At 38.1% G+C, this 18,575-nt stretch overlaps 1 protein-coding gene across 1 annotated transcript in view; it reads right to left on the bottom strand.

Annotated features, from left to right (window-relative positions):
• FBXL5 (F-box and leucine rich repeat protein 5) overlaps positions 1-18,332 on the bottom strand; it is a 49,765-nt gene extending 31,433 nt beyond the window's left edge. The window contains exons 1-5 of the mRNA XM_060085559.1: positions 18,168-18,332; positions 8,425-8,640; positions 5,767-5,862; positions 4,232-4,418; positions 1,830-2,012 (exon numbers count right to left, since the gene is read on the bottom strand). Coding sequence (XP_059941542.1) covers positions 1,830-2,012; positions 4,232-4,418; positions 5,767-5,862; positions 8,425-8,640; positions 18,168-18,251 — 766 coding nt within the window. The 5' untranslated portion in view covers positions 18,252-18,332. The remainder of the gene's footprint in view (positions 1-1,829; positions 2,013-4,231; positions 4,419-5,766; positions 5,863-8,424; positions 8,641-18,167) is intronic.
• Between the last annotated feature and the right edge of the window lie 243 nt (positions 18,333-18,575).

Raw genomic sequence — 18,575 nt, 5'->3', positions numbered from 1 at the left:
CTCCTCAACCTTAACACCATTGATATTCGGGGCTGGGTAATTCTTTGTTGTGGAGTGCTTCCCTGTGCATTGCAGGGTGTTTAGCAGTAACCCTGGCCTCTACCCCCTGGATGCCAGTGTAATACTCCAAGATCGGACAAAAATGCCTCCACCGGCATTTCAAAACATCCCCTGCAGGGGGTCAAATCAATTGTGATCAAGAATCACAGGAAACAAATACCATAAATAAATTAAATTACAACCATTTTTATTGGAACTTTTTGTTTAAGCATATTAAAAACAGAAAAAAAAGCAGCATATTTAATATCTGGTTAACTTCACAGAATCTAGCATAGCATTATCATATTTCATCTTTATATCAAACAGAACCTAATTATGTATTACTACCTAATAAGTAATTCTTCATAATCAAAAAAATACAGCTAATAAAAAAGTATGTGATATATCCATACTTGCCTTATCTGACTTTTCACTTAATATATTATCCTACAATAAGAAAAATTATTCCATATAAAAATAATAATTCTAATCATTTGGATCATATACGTCTACCCAATACTCCAAATAGCTTCATGAAAAAAATATTATATATCTAACAAAAGCTTATTTAAAAGTGCTACATATTGATATAAAAAATAAAACTATTTTTAAATCAGACTCACACTTTAATTATGTAAAAAATATATATTTCCATGTCAAAGTGACAAATTATAAAAAACTAAAAAAAATTAATGTGAAATTTGAGGTACTCACCTAGAAAAACTTTTAATTCAGTGACAGAAGAACATATGCCATATTAGTTGTATTTATCCCATGACTGCATTATATGCTCAGGAAAGCAAAATTTTCTTTAACTGTTCACATGTAAAACTAACTTACCACAATGAAATTAACTAATATGAAATTGTAATTTATAGAATGAGGCATTACTAATCACAAAAAAATATGCTGAAGACAAAAATACATTCAGTTATCTTGAGCTACTATCAAAAGGGAAACATAACAGTACCTCATCTTTAAATTTTATAGAATTTATTTTATATTTTTAAAATACTCATCTAATTAGTTAAAGCTCTTCTGACAACCTATTAATTTTATTTTTAATGTTTTCTTATGGAAAATTACAAATATAGTCAAAAGTAGGAATAAGCAGCATTAAACAAGTAGCATAATGAACCCCTATGTACTCATCACCTATCTTCACTATTATCGGGGCTTCCCTGGTGGCACAGTGGTTAAGAATCTGCCTGCCAATGCAGGGGACACAGGTTCAAGCCCTGGTCTGGGAAGATCCCACATGCTGCAGAGCAACTAAGCCCGTGTGCCACAACTACTGAGCCTGCACTCTAGAGCCCGCAAGCCACAACTACTGAAGCCCGTGCGCCTAGAGCCCGTGCTCCACAACAGAAGCCACTGCAATGAGAAGCCCATGCACCACAATGAAGAGTAGCCCATTTGCCACAACTAGAGAAAGCCCGCAAACAGCAACGAAGACCCAACGCAGCCAAAAATAAATAAAATAAAATAAGTTTATTAAGAAAAAACAATTATCAACATTTTGCCAATTATTTTTCGTTCCAACCCCAACTATTTTTTCCTAATTATTTGAAAGGAAATTGCACACATCACGTAATTCACTCATGAATACTTCAGAATTGTTAGCTTTTAAAAAATGTATACAAAGACATATAATCTAACTATGAAACCTGTTTTTAGTCAACCTTTCAGAGTCTCCCTCCCTGGCCTTACTTATTAATGTCTATGAGTATATACTTAAAAAAAATAGATTGAAATATTTTTAAAACAAACTAAGCATCCCATTTACCTACCTCTGGCCCAATGAACAGGGTAAAGATGTTTCCAAAGTGATCCAGTTTTTGCCAGCTGAGACCATTTAGTGCTTACTTGACTGCATCGACATAATTCTTGAGGATTAAGATAACTGAAAATTGACAGCATTACCTCAGGAGGAAGATGAGTTATACCTGTGGATTGTTCTGACACTTCCGCTTCTGAAATAAAAAAGAAAACCTTTAACATTAAAGGCTATAAGAGCAAATGCAGTTAAGAAATTACAATCACATTTCTATAAATAAAATCCAGTGCCTAAAGTCCACTCCTTCCTGCTTGCAAGATGTGAAAAGGAAATAACATGGATTAGAGGTAACATGGAGATGTTAAACTTGTTAAGAACCTGTAGGGTTAAACTATCGTGGTCCAAATCATACTTCATCAGTGGGAGCTACAATAATGAACATAGGATTTACTTCCTCTTACAAAGGCGTTGCAGAAAAAACAATACTCACTTTGTAGCGTAAGAAGCATCATTTGAAAAAGGAACCCAACAGGTTATACAGCTTTAAGTCAGCAAGTGTAGAGTCGGTCAAATAATGAGAAATCCAGGGCATTTTTAATGATGCACACAAATCTCACAACGTTTTCCATTCATGCATTACAACTCCTGTCAGCATCTTCCTTGTGTTACCTCTTTGATTTTCACGTTTCATGTAAGAACTCTGAAATCTGACCTCTATAACATTTATGTGCCTCAACCTTATCCTATTTATGAGCCAGTTGAAACAATATAAATATTTCTAATGTTGGTATACATTTATCAGGAATCTTTTGTCAGCAGCTATTATAGAAAACAGTCATTGGATATCCAATTTCCTATAATGGGTTATTTCAGTAGCAACTTTACAAAGGAAAACTGCAAATGAGGTGTACAATAAAGAATATAAAATATAAAAGTTTCATCATTAATGTACTAAGAAGAATCTGAGTACCTTATATATTTGTCTTCACAAAGCAACTTAAATATAGAAATGCTATGATCCAATTACTTTAACCTAACCCTTTACAAATGGCAGATATTTTAAACATAATACAGCTATAATTTACTTTGAAGGAGTGGGAAAATTCAATATAGTAAGTGTGACGCTTTTAAGTCCCATGTTATAATTAAAATTAAACCAGATACAACAGGTCCTGACTTGATGTCTAAAGCACAAGCTGCATTTCAGAGTGAAGCACACAAGCTTTACGAGTTTAATTATAGCTTAACCTATAAAAACAATTTTGTTCCAACATGCATCTCACCTACTTTATTAAATAAAAATAAGAAAAAAGGACCAATTTCAAACACTTTCAAACAATTTTAACAGGAATGTCATTGCTATTTCTCATCTAGCAAAAGCAAAGGAATTTTTACTAGCCTCAGGATGCCAATAATTTTATTTAACGATATTTTAAAAGGCAAAGCTGGGGCTTCCTTGGTGGCGCAGTGGTTGAGAGTCCGCCTGCCGATGCAGGGGACACGGGTTCGTGCCCCGGTCTGGGAAGATCCCACATGCTGCGGAGCGGCTGGGCCCGTGAGCCATGGCAACTGAGCCTGAGCGTCCGGAGCCTGTGCTCCGCAACGGAAGAGGCCACAACAGTGAGAGGCCCGCATACCGCAAAAAAAAAAAAAAAAAAAAAAAAAAAAAAAGGCAAAGCTATCAAACAAAAGAAAGAATAAAGATGAGGAAGTAGTCTATGAATAAAAAAAGCAGAGATATTTTATTTACATTTGTCATTTGTTTTCTCAAAGTGACTACACATAGAAAAACTATGCCTCTCATACTCACTCCCCTGTGTATTCCTGGATATAAGCCAAGAGAATGAGAAAGTACCCTAAACTATAAAACTAAAAACTATAAGCTATAAACTATAGATAAAACTATAGATAAAACTATAAGCATTAAATGATTTTGAAAACTGATTTTTTAAAAAAAAGAAAAAAACAAGGAAGGATAAAAACAGCCACTATGGTCAGTGGAGCTCAGAAAATTGGATGACACTGCAAAAGTGCTCTGTATATGGTAGTTTACAATAATTTTGATTGGCCAAAATAATAATTGTTAATAATAAAATATTATTATTAAATTATCATTATATATTTATATATAAATAATATTGATAGTTATTCTCACTAATCAAAGTTATTATTATATATATAAACTCCTTCAAGAAACACTATACTGCACATGGCCCAAGTATATGAGCTGTTATATTATCATAGATAATACTAAATTCTAAGATAGAAACTACTGTCCTCAATTAAATTTACTATACTTGAAAACAAATGGCCTAAATTATTCTTCGAACAAAATATAAAGGTCATATCAACAAGAAGTAAATGGCCTTGGAACGAATAAACTGCTAGCTAGCTATCTAAGCATATGACTCTCACCTTTATCTGACTTTTCATCCACAGAATATTTAAAAAACTTCTGCCGCTCCTCAGCTTGATTCCATAGGCTAAGACCTCTAAGGAGTTCTGCAGTATCCTTCTGAGAGCAGTGTTGTGCAATCACTTTCTTTTTAATATCCTTAAGCTCTTCATAGGTAAAATATTCCATTAACATGGGCTGAAAAACCTAAATTAAACAAAATACTCATAAGGAAACATGCTTAATTAGTTTTGTTTTACTCTACATCTTTTAAAGTATTAATGGCTCAAGTGTAGTATTATGACCACATATTTGGAAAACATAAAAATTTAGTTGTTACCACCAAGTTAGTTTACCCAAAAATTGCAAAGAATACCACCACCAAGATCCTTCTTTCTATGGCTTCTCCACTCAATCTCGAAACAATTTAAAAGCATCCAAACCAGAAGGTCCTCCTGTACAGAGCTTATCATACACTCTAAATCACTCTCCTATGGTGAGACATTTAGGTCAGGTAACTGCTTTCTGCTACTACAACAACTGACCTCTAACCAAACAGGGCCTCTAAATCATATGAGAACCGTACCCCGTGTACCGCCAACCATAAAAGTCAGAGCTCTACTGATACCTTCAACTATTCAATATTATCTAGGAGATTTCTTCTTTGAAACAGTTGCTTAGTCCCAACCTCCAACTGACAGAATTAGAATCTTTAGAGGTGGAGCCAAGGGATTTTTTTTTTGTTCCACAGATAATTTTGATGTGCATCACAGGTTAAGAAACACTGCTCTAGTAACTCAGTGGTTTCGATGCTGGTTGCACATTTGCATATTACAATGACTTGGGGAACCTTTAAAATATATCCATGTCAATATCTATCTCCCACCTGATTTAACTGGTCTGGAAAGGGCTTAAAATTAGATTTTTTTTAAATGGCCATCTGATTATAAGGTGAAGCCTTTTTATAGTGAGAATCACTATAATAACTGATTTACAGATGAACAAGAATCTAGTTCCTCATAAAATATTTTCCCTATTCCTTATCCTGATACTCATCCCACTTCAGAGAAAGAAGAGAATGAGAAAATGTTTTGCTCATCCATTCAGGGATATCCTAATACATGTGCACTAGGTATAAGACTGATAAGTTTAACACCACCGTTTAATTACTAAAATCCACTACTAAAAGAAGAACACTAAAAATTCTTTAAACTTAGAATGGAAATACAGAAAACATTAAAAAGTTTAAAGGATCTTCTAAAGGTTCAGAAAAGACATTAGGGTAGCATAAAAAGTTAACATTCAATACAGTGCCATACACATAATAAGAGAATAAATATTTTTTGAGGAAATGAATTAAATCAATCACTCAGTCAATGAAAAGCAACAAACTCTAAGGAAACAAAATTAATGCTTTTTTCCCTTGGGTTTTTCTTCATTTTCTAAAATGATCTAGAGGTTCAACTTCCTATGTATTATTTTGAAGACTCAAAGGAAAAATAACATTTCTCCAACTTTATAAAGTAAAATCACGAAGAGGAAAAATTATGCTTACCTCCTCTTCCTCTTTCATGTGAGGAAGAAAATCTCTTGTAAAAGCCTCCAGTCTCTCTTTCAGCTGTTTTGCATAATTTAACTGCTCATATTCATTCTAGAAACAAACAAAAAAACTGTATTCTATAAAAATTTCGCTTCATAATTTATACTGTATCTGATCCTAGAAAGTCAGTGTGAAATGTAACTTGAAACGTCAGGGTAAAAAATTAGACTAACAAATAGCAAAATGGTTTCTGTACTTTTCTAAGTATAAAAGATGGCCTCAAAACATCTCTTAAAAGAACCTTGCATTCCTTTAGTAATGTGATCCCATACTTCCTTTTAAAAGTGTCACAGGGTTTCCCTGGTGGCTCAGTGGTTGGGAGTCCGCCTGCCGATGCAGGGGACGTGGGTTCGTGCCCCGGTCCGGGAAGATCCCACATGCCGCGGAGCGGCTGGGCCCGTGAACCATGGCCACGGGGCCTGCGCGTCCGGAGCCTGTGCTCCGCAACAGGAGAGGCCACAACAGTGAGAGGCCCGCGTACCGCAAAAAATAAATAAATAAATAAAAATGTCATAAAAAGTCTAAAAATAGCAAGTATTTGCTCAAAACTTCTACTGATTTCTAATGCATACATTTATACAATTTCAATGTGTCCGTTTTCCTAATAATATACCTCTGGGCAGTTCACAAGCGCCTATTGGACTATATCATTACAGAATCCCTTTAAGGTCATCTAGTGTATCCTCTACTAAACAATTCAGAATACCTGTTACATTACTCTGAAGAAGACCATATACACTTCTAAAGGCAAGGAGCTCACTGTACCTTGAGGTGAATCATTCTAACTCTGCACAACAGCTAAAAAGTTCTTCCCCATATGAACTATGGTCACATCTCCCTGTAACTTATCCATCACTTCTGCATCAGCCCTCTCAACTTAGTACATGTGGAAAATTCACAAAATAATGAAACTTTTAAAATGTGGGAATATCTTAACCCTGCTGAGTCCTCTCTAGTCTCCTCCTTTTTGAACTAATTTATTAAACTGCTTCCCAATAGTCTATCCAATGTCCTATTCTCTTAGGATGTTACACATTTTCCTTAGGCATGCCCAAGTGGCTTCCATTTCTACTTACATGCTGATAATTATCAAATTTGCTTTTCCAAACCAAATTACCCTTCCAACCTTGAAGCCCAACTAATGCCGCCTCCTACTTATAAATGCCCACCTGGACTGCACAAGCAGTTCAAACCCAACCTGCCCATAATGGATCTTTTTAGCCTCTTCTATATTCCCTAGAAAGTCAAGGTCAATTCTCACTCTTATTTCCTTTCTCTTTCTCCTTTCCTCCTTCCTGTATATGCAAGCACTACCTTCTATCAATTTTATGTCCTACATTACTCTCAAGTCTGTCCCTTCCCTTCTGTCTCCACTAGTCACTACTTCAGTTCTGATCTTAATCATTTTATTGAATAGGTAATACATGAACATGATATAAAATTCAAACAGTACAAAGGAGTATTCAATAAAAAAATAAATCTTCCTATACCATCTTTCCTCCCAGTACCCTATCCCTACCCAATCTCCTACCTCCCCACCAAATAGCTACTGTGTATTCTTCTAGAGACTATTACAATAATTTTTTATAACAATCTTCCTGCTTGAGTCTTTTTTTCCCCTTCAATCCATCCTCTTCCCTGCTTAAGAACAGTCTTTCTAGAACACAAATCTATCAATGAAAGGTGCATGGTAGTTTGACAGAGTTACAACTTAAGTCTATGTTTCACCAAGCCAAAAGGGGGACAAATGAAGACCAAATTTCCTATAATACATAAATATAATTAATAGGGAAATTTCTCTACACCATTATCCTAAACTACACCCAAAAATATCTTTAATTTTACATCATACAATTAAAAATTATTCTTTGTAACCACCCCTATGGCCCTGTTCATTCTAAGTAACAATTCTACCTTTAGTCACCAATAACTGTGTTTACTACAGATTTCTTTTAAGAGTTCAGCAAATGTTATCAGAAAGTAAAATTTTTACAGTAATTGAAATTTCAACTTACAAAAACACCTTTAAGATTTGGAGAGCAGCATTCATGATAGAATTTTACATATAGTAACAAAGAGGTAACTGATAAAGATTCTCATCAAACCTGAGTCAGGATCCACTGAGTCTTCTCAGCCAGGCCCTGACCTTGAGCTCTGTCCTTGGCCCACTTAGTCCAGTTTTACCAAAATCATCCTGAATCAGTCTATCAACCCCACCACTACCACCCTTGGCATTTGATAACCCTCAATATCTATCCACCCTCAATATCTTGTCACCTTGGTATGCCTTCAGCAAAAGGAAGCAAGAGTCAGTCTAGCAAGAATCTCCCAGCCTTGATGTATCCTCTTAGTAATTTTCCTGACCCTCACCCCTGCTCCTTGGCTATAAGAATTCAACCCAATCTCTCTCCCCTACTGCAAAACCCCATTGCAGTAATCCCTTGAATAAAGTCTTCCTTACCATCTTTAACAAGTGTCAGAGTAATTTTTTTTCTTTAACATACATTTACTATACTATAGTAACATCATTTACTATAAAATGCTAACAAGTTTTGCCAATGACATATCAGAAGATGGTACAAGCTGTGATAAATATCCATTTTTGCAACTCACCTTAACATTCTTCAGACCCTTTTCAAAGAGGCTAAGCATCTCAGAGAGTTTATTGTCAGAATGCACATTATAAATGGTCTGGCTGCGTTGCTGAAGCAAACCAATAATGTATTCGTTTTCAATCTGCTCATGCATTTTGAACTCCTTAAAAGTAGCATACAGAGACTGCAGAAGAGCACGGAAATCATTGTTGTTGGAAAAGTTGGTTTTAGAAAGCTGAATAAAAATTTAAAAAGAAAGGCATAATAAATACATGCAAATATGCACCAATAGGAAATACTCAAATGCATTCCTATTTAGTTTTGTACATATCAAAATACCTCCCTTATATTTTGTTAAAGTAGGAAAGGAAATTCATAAAAAACAAGTTATAATGGTATAATAAAAAGTGCCCCAGGCCAGGAAGATGTTGGTTTGAATTCTGAAGGGAAGGATGTACGCACCAACAAAACACAGTTTCTTTAAATAAAAGAGATTAAACCAGACTCCCTCGAAACCTAAAATTCCATTACTCTGTGCACATACTAAATACAGATACTCCATAAAGTTACATATAACATTAAAAGAGCTGTTAGGATAACGTGATGAACTTTTTTCTTTGTTCAAATGTTCTTTATGCTATTATACTACTTTTACAATGTAAAAAATTCAAAAACTTTCTATTATTATTTGTTTAAACTTTAATATCAAGATGAGTCTGATCTGTTCAGAAAATACTGACTGAGCTATTAGAACATTATCAGATAATTTTAGAAGAATTTTTTTTGGGGGGGGTGGAAACACTTAGCAGTTTATTCAAGGATCATGTACTTCTTAGAGTGGAAGCACTGCAATAGTACAATGTGAAAAACTTGTACATCGGGGCATGAGAAAGTAAATGCGCTTGAAGGAACGATAAAAATCAATGAAAATATAAAGAAATATATACACTGTCATTTTCTTTAATTCTACTATTCAACAAGAGAAAATGACTTTTCTGATATAATTTTATTTTTTTACATTTAATGTCAAGTTACATTCTCATGTTCAAAGCATATACATTATCAAAAAACTCGATTCAAGATGAAGTTCAAAGTAATATTCAAACCTTCTATTACCTCCACTGTCATATTAAATCTATCTTCTATTATGTCAATTCCAGTTTCAAAATTCATTTTAAGAGGGAAAATCTGATTAGGTTAAAAACAACAGACAGTAAATGGAGAAAAAGAAGCTACAAACACCATACTTCCTAAACTTGTTCTGTAAAGTCTGATCTAGTATTCCTAAAATGGAGAAGAGTCCAAGGTGTCTTAATTGCCTATTCTGGGCAGGAACAGTCAGCTCATGACAAGGCATCAGAAAAGACAACAAACTCCTAAAGCAAGACTATTCCACTATATAATTTAACCAATGATCTACTGTAAAAGGCAGGTGGACTGGGTATAAGAGTCATTTACAGAAAACCAGACCTAGAGACAGATTCTCTAGTAGGCTCCAGTCCTACCATTTATTTAGCTGTGTAACCCTGGGTAAGCTACTTTTCTCCTTCAATGTCTTAGTTTCTTCTTGGTGTTAAATGGGAATAATAAAACCGCCTGTACTTCATATGGTTGCTGTGAGATTTAAATGAACTGGTGCTAAATAAATATTAGCTAGCATTACTTTGAAAATTAGTCATTCATTTTTATAAATTCATGGGATTTTTTTTACCCTATTCAAATATTTAATGAGCAGTTATTATAAACCAGGCACTGTTTCTGGTACTTGGGATACCTCAGTGAACAAAACAGACATCTCTGCCTCTACAGAGTTTACAATCTAGTGAAATAAGACAACAAACAGTAACCACAATAAATAAATTATTTATGGTTTGGCCAAAAAGTTTGTTCCGGTTTTTCTGTAAGATGTTATGGAAAAACCCAAACAAATTTTTTGGCCAACCCAATACAACAGGGGTTAGCAACTTTTCCTGTAAAGGGTCAGATATATTAAGTTTTGTGAGGTATACTGTCTGTAACAACTATTTAATTCAGTTGTTGTAGCACAAAAGTAGTCATATGAATGACTGTGGCCGTATTCCAATAAATTTTATTTATAGACACTAAAATTTAAATTTTATGTAACCTTCACATGTCAAAAAATATTATTCTTTTTACTTTTTCCAACTACTTAAAAATGTAAAAACCATTCTTAGCTCCTGAGCCATACAAAAATAACAGACAGGATGGATTTGGTTAAACCAAGGTTGTAGATTTTATCCTAAGAAATGCCACACAAAATCACAACAAAATCCATTAGTGGCTAATCTCAGCAAATACTATCATGTGCCATTATATTAAAAAAAAAAACTAAAACTAAGTAAGTAGAAATAAGAGGTAAATTAAGCATTAATAATGGCTATAAAATTTTTTAAAAACAAAAAGGATGGCAAAAACTAAATAATGTCCTCATGTGAGTTATGGAAAATAACATCGTAAAAGACATCCAGGAAATTTTGCATATAGTCTCACTGGACTATTAGAAAATCCTTTGGATTTAATAACAAGCTAAGGTAAAGACCAGGTTCATGCTACAGACTGAGAACCAAATTAGACAAAAGGACTCTCCATTATGCATAGAGTTAATCCCACAGAGTGGTTAAAAGTGCTGACTCTGGAGCCATACTGCTTAGGTGAGAATCCATCTCTGTCATCAAGTCACTAAGTTGTTACGTACCTCACTCAATTTCTTCATCTGTAAAATAAGGCTAATAATATTAACTACCTAATAGGGTTCTTGTGATGATTTAATAAGTTAATATATTTAAAGAACACGGAATATAACATATATAAGCCTACTTAGGTTTTTCTGTTATTCCTATATTTAACCCAAACAAAACTATCATTAGAAGTCCTTATCCTACCCAAGTCAGTTTTTCTCCACTTGAAAAGAGCAACTGTTTTTAATCTGGTACCTAAAGTCAGTAAATTTAGCAGTGAAAAGAATAACCTGAGCATATACAGTTTAACTTTTAAAAAAATTGTGTATATGAATCATTTTTTTAAATTGTTTACCTCTAGAAAGTTATTCAATCATAGAGACTTGATTAAGAAAAAAAATAAACCTAGACCCTAATAATATCTGGGACATACTGAGGCCTACAGCGTGCTAGGTACTATACTAAATATTTTTAGATATTATTTAATCCTTAACAACAATCCTAGAAAGTAGATGTTATAATTCCCATTTTATAGGTGAAAACCCTGAAGCTCAGAGAAAATAACTTACCCAAAACCATACAACTAGTAGACAACAAAACAGAGGTCAAGTCTCTATAACTATAAAACCTACTTACCTTCCACAAGATGCAATGTTAGTCCTAATCATAAAGCTATCTCTTCAGAGTAAATTGTCAGAAAGAATGTTTGCTCTAAAATATTAGTTCTCTCCAGGGGTTCGATTTTGCCCCCCAGGAACTAATGGAAGGTTTAGAGACTGCAGAAGCACTACTGCCATCTTAGCAGGTAAATGGCAGGGATGGACTAAACATTCTACAACGCCCGGGACAGCAGCCCCTACAACAAAGAACCGTCTGGCCCAAAATGTCAACAGTGTTGCAGTTGAGAAATGCTGCCCCGAAGAAGTTTTTTTTCAAACATGTTTAACCATGACCTTTAGTATGAAATACAGCACAATCCAGACAGACACATCACAAACACTTCAAACAAATTTCAGGAAACAATATTTCCCTCCCTAATCTGTGATGTACTCTATCATTTACTTTTTCACTTTTTTTTTTTGCTGCACCACTCGGCTTGTGGGATATTAGTTCCCCGACCAGGGACTGAACCCAGGTCCACGGCAGTGAAAGCCCGTGTCTTAACCACTGGACCACCAGGGAAGTCCCCTCATTTTTTTAATGTTATTTCTGACCCACAAAATCGATTCCATGACCCACTAATGGGTCACAGAACACACTTTGAAACACACTGTTCTACAGTAGGATTATAAAAGTTCGTAAGTGACCTATAAGTGTGTATCGTCTGATGCCTAGCAGATTCAACAAGGAACCTACATAGAACAGGATACACATAATCAACAAATAGTAACAATCAGTAACATGGTATCTCCCATATTTTAAAAGAATTTATAACTGAGTTTTTGGGACTTCCCTGGTGGCACAGTGGTTAGGAATCCACTTGCCAATGCAGGGGTCACCGGTTCGAGCTCTGGTCCAGGAAGATCCCACATGCAGTGGAGCAACTGAGCCTGTGCACTACAACTAGTGAGCCTGCGCTCTACAGCCCTTGCTCCGCAACAAGAGAAGCCACCACTTGCCTCAACTAGAGAAAGCCCGCACGCAGCAATGAAGACCCAACGCAGCCAAAAATAAATAAATAAAATTATAAAAAAAGAAAAAAAGAGTATCATGTAAACAATTTTTAAAAAACTGATTTTCTGCCTCAGACATTCTACAACTTAAAATCATACTTACAGCCTGGCTTCAAACTGATTTGAAGTTGTGTGTCACTTAAAGACTAGATATTAAGTTTAGAAGCAGATATCAAAAACAGCATAACAAAAACTCAAATACTATTACCCCAAATAAGTTTTTACTTTTTCTCTCCTTGGCCAGACAGTGCTTTCATTTAAGCGAGGGAGATTTACACTCAGTGAAGAAACCTTAATAACTATCTGCTCAAACTAACTTACAGATAGAAAAACCTATGATCCACAGGTGAAACGTTCTGCATAAAATCATATAACTAGGGCTTCCCTGGTGGCGCAGTGGTTGAGAGTCCGCCTGCCGATGCAGGGGACACGGGTTCGTGCCCTGGTCCGGGAAGATCCCACATGCTGCGGAGCGGCAAAAATCATATAGCTAGTAGTAAATAGCAGAACCAGTAAGGTAATGCAAAAACATGGGCTTCAGAAAGGAAACAAATTCTAAACGTTAAAAATTCGGGCTCCCCTAATTACTAGTTGAGTGAGTTGGGTAAATTACTTAACCACTAAGTCTGTTTCCTCATCTTTAAATAAGGGATAATACTTGTCTCACAGGGCTCTTGTGAGGACTAAAAGTAAGTAAGCATGTAGTAAGAACTCATTAAATTCCCTTTTCCTTTCTCTCCTTAGCTCTCAATTCAAAACGTATTCTCTGCAATAACCCAATGTCAGTCAATAACAGGTTTTACAGATATGCAGAGAAACAGAAAATAGAGGAAAACTAAATGAATTCTTCATAAAGCTATACTCATTCAATTTTTAAAAAAAATAATCTATTCGAATTATTCTGAGCTTATTTTCTCCCTATGGCTTTGCTCACTAAATGTCCTATCTTTATAAAATGATAAAGTAGATGGCCCTTCAGGTAATATCCTTACCTGAAAAACTTGGGCACTCCATAAAGCCTCCATTACTTGAATTTTTTATAGCTGGTTTATTGTAAAGTCTGGAAAGCTCTGTACTATGCACATCTTTACAACCATCACCTACCTTGTTCTCAGAAATCAGTTCAAAGAGACTATAAGCCCACTCCTGACACTTTAATGTAGAGCTGATCAAATACCTCCCTTTGCTCCCACTATCGGGCATTTGGATTTCCATCCTAGCACAAACGTTAGACTGTAATCTCCTAAAGAATAGGAACTACATCTCACATGGCCAATACAAGCTACTACAGGGCCAAGTGACAGTAGAAACTCCATGCTCACTGGCAGAATTAATGTTGTCAAGTTTTGAGGATTAGAGGAAAAACTGAGGAATTGGAATAAACTGGAAAAAAGGATGTGATCCAATGTAAATATTGACTAAAATCATCCTAATTTGGAAGGTCAGTGAATTAGCAGAAAGATTTCATAATAGACTGTCACCAGAAAATTTTTTCAGAAACTACTCTGGTTTTATATGAAGAAAATTAAACTAGGAATCATGATCCTGACTTGGGTTTCCATCTGGATCTATCACTAACTGCTTATGTAAACTCGGTCTAACTAATCTAGCTCTACAAATCCCCCGCTATAAAACAGAAATATCTCTGCCTTTACATACCCAAAAGGACTGCTGTCTGGATAACAGCAGTGAAAAATCTTTCCATAAAACCTTTTATAAATGTAAAAGGAAACCCATGAGCGAGGTACTAAATTAGATATAATACAGCAATATTTAAAATGGCCCACAACTTCATGGGCTTCCCTGGTGGCGCAGTGGTTGAGAATCTGCCTGCTAATGCAGGGGACACGGGTTCGAGCCCTGGTCTGGGAGGATCCCACATGCCGCGGAGCAACTAGGCCCGTGAGCCACAACTACTGAGCCTGCGCGTCTGGAGCCTGTGCTCCGCAACAAGAGAGGCCACGATAGTGAGAGGCCCGCGCACCGCGATGAAGAGTGGCCCCCGCTTGCCACAACTAGAGAAAACCCTCGCACAGAAACGAAGACCCAACACAGCAAAAATAAATAAATTAATAAACTCCTACCCCCCAACATCTCAAAAAAAAAAAAAAATGGCCCACAACTTCAGAATATTCTAAATAAACTAGTCTAAGCACATAAATAATTGTTGTTGCTAATAAATAAATGGATGCTTTTAAAATATATTGTACTTGAAAAGTCAATATTCAAAATAAAACTGACTTCTTTATAATTACTGGGCATTCAGAGTCAACATAAAGAATACGATGAATAATCTTTTTCGCTTAAGTACAAAAACTAGTTCTCATTTTGTAAAGTTTTACTATATGCTGTTTGGGCTGGATAGCCATGGTCTGTACAGGCAAAACATGGTAAAGGCAAAAATTGAGGGCTTCCCTGGTGGTGCAGTGGTTAAGAATCCGCCTGCCAATGCAGGGGACACGGGTTCGAGCCCTGGTCCAGGAAAATCCCACATTCCGTGGAGCAACTTAGCCCATGCACCATAACTACTAAGCCTGCGCTCTAGAGCCCACGAACCACAACTACTGAGCCCACGTACCACAACTATTGAAGCCCACATGCCTAGAGCCCGTGCTCCGCAACGAGAGAAGCCACTGCAATGAGAAGCCTGCGCACCACAACGAAGAGTAGCCCCTGCTCGTGGCAACTAGAGAAAGCCCGCGTGCAGCAATGAAGACCCAACGCAGCCAAAAATAAATTAAATAAAATAATTTTTAAAAAATGTTGAGATGCCTAATGAATAAAAACATATACTCCTTTAGGACAATTTAGCCATTATAAAATACATTTTTCCCCTTTAGCTCCCAAAGGGAATCCTAGGAGAGATTCCAATTAACTATCAGTATCAAGAAGAAATCCGGATGTATAATTCCTATGCAGTTTTTTTTTTCCCTAAATCACCTTGGTCTCTGATCCACAGTTCAGAAAATTGGAATTTTTAATCTTCCTGATGAATTTATACAACAATCTCATTAACTACATCTAATTAACTCAAAATTAGTGATAATTTTAACTTCTGCTATGTCAAATTGAAAATGCTTTCCTAGTTATTTCAAAAGGGGACATTTAACTAACAAAAAGAATCTTATTTGACTCAAATATTGTTTTTAAAACAGGCACTGTATTTTCAAAATTTGTTCTAACGTTCTCAATCACCAGGTAATGACACACAACATTAGTGACTGACTTCAATTTTTTAAATACGCTGGCTAGTCTAGCACGTAGCTAGATAAAGCTGTGATTCATAACCATTTTGGGAGGGTCACAATCATTTGGAAACATGATGAAAGCCACAAACCTCCTAGAAAAATGTACACATGTACCAAAATTTCCATAACAATTTCAGGTGGTCCTGGACTACCTCTCCCCAGTCTAGAGAGAAGACCTCAAATTCTATTACTCCTCATCAACTTTCCCTTTTTGGTTTTGAGAAAGTAAAAAAACCTCCCCATTTTTTTCTTTCCTGCAATTAAAGGATGCTGTCAGAATAACTAAGTTCAAAAGCCAGAGCAGGTAAAAACACTACAGTAAGCTAACTCAAAAATCTAGGACTTCCCTGGTGGCACAGTGGTTAGGAATCTGCTCACCAATGAGGGGTACACAGGTTCGAGCCCTGGTCAGGGAGGATCCCACATGTCGCGGAGCAGCTGGGTCCATACGCCACAACTACTGAGCCTGCACTCTAGAGCCCGCGAGCCACAACTACTGAGCCCGTGTGCTACAACTACTGAAGCCCGCACGCCTAGAGCCCACGCTCCGTGACAAGAGAAGCCACCGCAATGAGAAGCCTGGCCGCCGCAACAAAGAGTAGCTCCCGCTTGCAGCAACCAGAGAAAGCCCGCGTGCAGCAAAAAGACCCAATGCAGCCAAAACTAAATAAATTAAATAATTTTTTTTAATTCCATAGTTACACAGATTAACTAACGGCTTACCCATTCATTATGTTTCTCCTGGATAAGTGTTCTCACCCTTGGCTTCACACTGGACTCACCTGGAGAGCTTTAAATTATACTTGATGCCTGGGTCCCAGCCTCAGAGATGCTGATTTTAGTGACTTGAGAACAGCTTTAGGGTGATTCTACTGAGCAAACAATGTTGAGAACCACTGTCCTAGACTGCCGTGGTATTTAAACCTGTATCTAAATCGGGTATTTTTAATTTTCAAAATGGAGGAAGGGAAAAGATGGTTGTGGGTGCTTTTTAAGTGTGGCCTGGCACTGAACACGAGGCATCCTCCAACCACCTCATGGGCTATAAGAACACCTCTTTTCTCGCAACAGCGGTTCTGCTTAGTGCTATGTAATTTCTGAAAGTTCATCAAAGTTGATTTCCATGCTTAAGCAATAGGTCTTTAAATGCTTTTTGTTTGGTTCATTTCTACATGAAGCAGGATTGCCTGAAGTTCTCAGAATATCCGTATGTGGACTCTCCCCAACATAAATTTTTGACAAAAATGTGGACTCAAAAAAGCATTAGCAAACAGCCCTGAACTATCTCCACAAAAGTATTTTTTCAGCTTATGCTGCACCAATTAAGAGTGCAAAAAGGTTCTCGCAGTTAAATCAACTTGTTCCGAAGCCCTTTTATTCGAGCCCACGTAAAGAATTCCAACAGAGAATAGCTGTCTTATAACAAAATCGACATCTAGTAAACGCTCCGGACAATAAAAGTTGCAGGGAAAAAGATGACCACAAAAGAAGAGTGAAGGTTCTCTGGTTCGTAAGCCACGAAACCTGAGTTTTCTCCCAAATCAAACCAGAGAAAAGCTGGGGCGTAAAATGATCAGGGAGGAGTTGGGAGAAGGTGTTCGTTGAGCCAGAAAGCGGGCCAGAGGTTCAGAAGAAGAATGGATGGATGTTCCTAAGCAGAATTAGGGAAGGCCCAACACAGGCCGGGGATAGAGCGGGGGGCAGTATTGATGGGGGAGGTGGCGAACAACTACAGAAACAGCCTGCGCCAGGGGGAGAGGAAGCCACCGCAGGTGGCCGGCCCGGGGTCCCCAGAGGTCGGTAGGGGCGCACAGGCCCCCTCCCTTAGGGGGCAGGGGCGGGAGGCCTGGCGCGGCCGCGGGGAGCCCGCCCCGAGGGCGGCGGGTGGCCAGGCCCTCGGCCGGGAAGGGGCCGCGCCACGAGCTCCGAGGGCACATCCGAGGCCGCCAGCCGTGCGGGGCGTGGACCCCCCGCGGAAGGTGCGGGGCAGCGAGCACGACGCTGACAGCTGCGCAGGCTGCAATTCGCCAGGCGCGGCCCCCGGGGGCTGAGGGCGCCGCGCAGGCCCGGCCGCCCAGGGATCCGGCCCGCTCCTCCCCTCCGCCCGCGCCGCCCAGAGCCAGAGGCCCCGCACACCGTTACCTTGTCGCAGTAGAGCCCCACCAGCTGCTTCATACGCCAGTGTGGGGCGGTGAAGACGTCCACTTCTTCGGGGAAGGGCGCCATCGCCACCGCCTCAGCCTCCGCCTCAGCAGGCGCGGCCGCCGCCTCTCCATAGACACCCTCGCCGCGGGGCAGAGGCGGCGCCCCCCCATGCGCATGCGCCCGCCCCGTCGGAGCGCGCGCCCGGGCTGCCGGGCCGGCCGGGACGCGGGGGCGCGCGGGTCGCCGCCATGCGGTCCCTGCGGCACCACGTGACCGGGCGCGCGGTGGAGGCTCGCGCTTTCACCTCCTTGCTTGACTCTCGTTCTTCGTCCTCCTTCTGCGCCAGAAAAAGAAACCAAGTCGTTTCCCTGTTTGTCTGTTATGTTTCGCAACAGAAAACACATG

Source organism: Mesoplodon densirostris, chromosome 1 (assembly GCF_025265405.1).
Source record: "Mesoplodon densirostris isolate mMesDen1 chromosome 1, mMesDen1 primary haplotype, whole genome shotgun sequence".
NCBI lineage: Eukaryota > Metazoa > Chordata > Mammalia > Artiodactyla > Ziphiidae > Mesoplodon > Mesoplodon densirostris.
Note: the sequence above shows the minus strand (reverse complement) of the source record. Positions and strands in the feature narration are given on the sequence as shown.